This window comes from Priapulus caudatus, unplaced genomic scaffold, assembly GCF_000485595.1.
Source record: "Priapulus caudatus unplaced genomic scaffold, Priapulus_caudatus-5.0.1 Scaffold2001, whole genome shotgun sequence".
In the NCBI taxonomy this organism is placed as follows: domain Eukaryota; kingdom Metazoa; phylum Priapulida; class Priapulimorpha; order Priapulimorphida; family Priapulidae; genus Priapulus; species Priapulus caudatus.
Window position 1 is genome coordinate 1 of NW_014579062.1, and position 1,973 is coordinate 1,973.

Consider the following 1,973-nt stretch of genomic DNA (forward strand, 5'->3'; position numbering starts at 1 on the left):
ATGGCATCTGTCTCTGCCATTAGCTTCATGGCTGCTTCTTGCTGTTCCTGGATCATTCTTTCTTGTTCCCTTTTAATACATTCTTCCTCTTGCTTCATGGCTGCTTCTTGCTGTTCCTGGAACATTCTTTCTTGTTCCCTTTTAATACATTCTTCCTCTTGCTTCATGGCTGCTTCTTGCTGTTCCTGGAACATTCTTTCCTGTTCCCTTTTAATACATTCTTCCTCTTGCTTCCTGGCTGCTTCTTGCTGTTCCTGGATCATTCTTTCTTGTTCCCTTTTAATACATTCTTCCTCTTGCTTCCTGGCTGCTTCTTGCTGTTCCTGGAACATTCTTTCTTGTTCCATTCTAATACCTTCTTCATCTTGCTTCCTGGCTGCTTCTTGCTGTTCCTGGAACATTCTTTCTTGTTCCCTTTTAATACATTCTTCCTCTTGCTTCCTGGCTGCTTCTTGCTGTTCCTGGAACATTCTTTCTTGTTCCATTCTAATATGTTCTTCCTCTTGCTTCCTGGCTGCTTCTTGCTGTTCCTGGAACATTCTTTCTTGTTCCATTCTAATACCTTCTTCCTCTTGCTTTCTGGCTGCTTCTTGTTGGTCCTGAAACAATCTTAATTGCTCCTTCTCCTGCCTTCTAATTCCTTCTTGATGTTTCTGGAACAATCTCTGCCGTTCCAGTCGTGCATATTGCTGCTCTTGTCGTCTTAATGCCTCCGGCTTGATGGGTAACTTCCGACTATCGAGGAATGCCTTCGCTTCTCTCACCACATCAATATACGCATCTTGAACCTCAAAGAGATACCCATCACTATCGTCAATATCACCGTCGTCAGTGAGAAGCACATGACAATCCTCGTGTGCGTTAGCAAACTCGGAAAATACTCCCTTTAATATCCGAAGTCTTGCTTCCGTCTCTTCATAATCTTGCTCTGCTACCAGGCGCTTAATGGTGTTACCTTCCCAGGTGAGTTCCCTCTGTAACTTCTTGCACTCCGCCATGTTGTCAGATTCTTGACGTAGATTCGCCTCATGCAGTCTTAGCTCATAGACTTTTCTTGCTCATGTCCCCCCATGCACGCATACCATTACTCATGTAGTCCTGCTTCATGGAGTTTTACACATGCACTCTTGCTTTATGTATTTTTACTCATGCATTCTTGCTTTATGTATTTTTACTCATGTCCTCTTGCTTCATGTAACTTTTACTCATGTCCTCTTGCTTCATGAACTTTTACTCATGTCCGCTTGCTTCATGTAACTTTTACTCATGTACTCCTGATGCATACATTTTTTACTGTTACGTTCCGTGCGTGATAATCAAAACCCCAACTCGGCATCTTTTCCGTTATCTCCAAATTTATTACTCAGCACATGCGTTGAGCGCACGTGCAGGTAAAACTGTAAATACAAAATAATGCACACTAAATATTACGTCGCTCATGTCATGCAATGTTCACTATATTCAACGTTATATAACAAGATTCAAATTATTAAGAAATTAGACGAGAACCAAGAGAAAAACACTTACAATGTATGGTGCATCGTGGAAGAAATGCGCGAGCGCACGCGAACGTATAAATACGGCTCAAGCAGCAAAAGGGCCCGCGCCACGCACAACAACGCTTTTATACCGCGACAGGAAACCGCGAGTCACATGACTTAAAACATAATGGTAAAGCGGCCGAACCGCAGCCAAGCTGAATAGCTTAAATACGCGGCAAAACAGAACGAACAGTGCTAGAAATACGACAGTATATGTACCCACACTCAACAGAAATGATGAGAAGAAATAACAGTTATCGGTCCAACTCCTTTGATAGTGGTTAATTGGCAACCAGCCCCACTTACAGGAAGTCCCTGTGTGCATGGAAGAGATCTCAATTACACATGAGGTCACAACATACACCGCCCCCCGTTAGCAGCGCCCAGTATGCGTAGAGAGAAGATTGAATACGATTACCATGTAGCTATGGC

The 1,973-nt window shown here is 43.1% G+C and overlaps 1 protein-coding gene across 1 annotated transcript; it reads right to left on the reverse strand.

Moving 5' to 3' along the window:
- Positions 1-79: 79 nt before the first annotated feature.
- Positions 80-998, reverse strand: LOC106818057 (golgin subfamily A member 6-like protein 22; the record flags this gene model as incomplete). The annotated part of the gene is made up of 1 exon (XM_014822777.1): positions 80-998. A coding segment is annotated over exon 1 (919 nt), but the record flags the coding sequence as incomplete, so codon positions are not given.
- Positions 999-1,973: the final 975 nt, after the last annotated feature.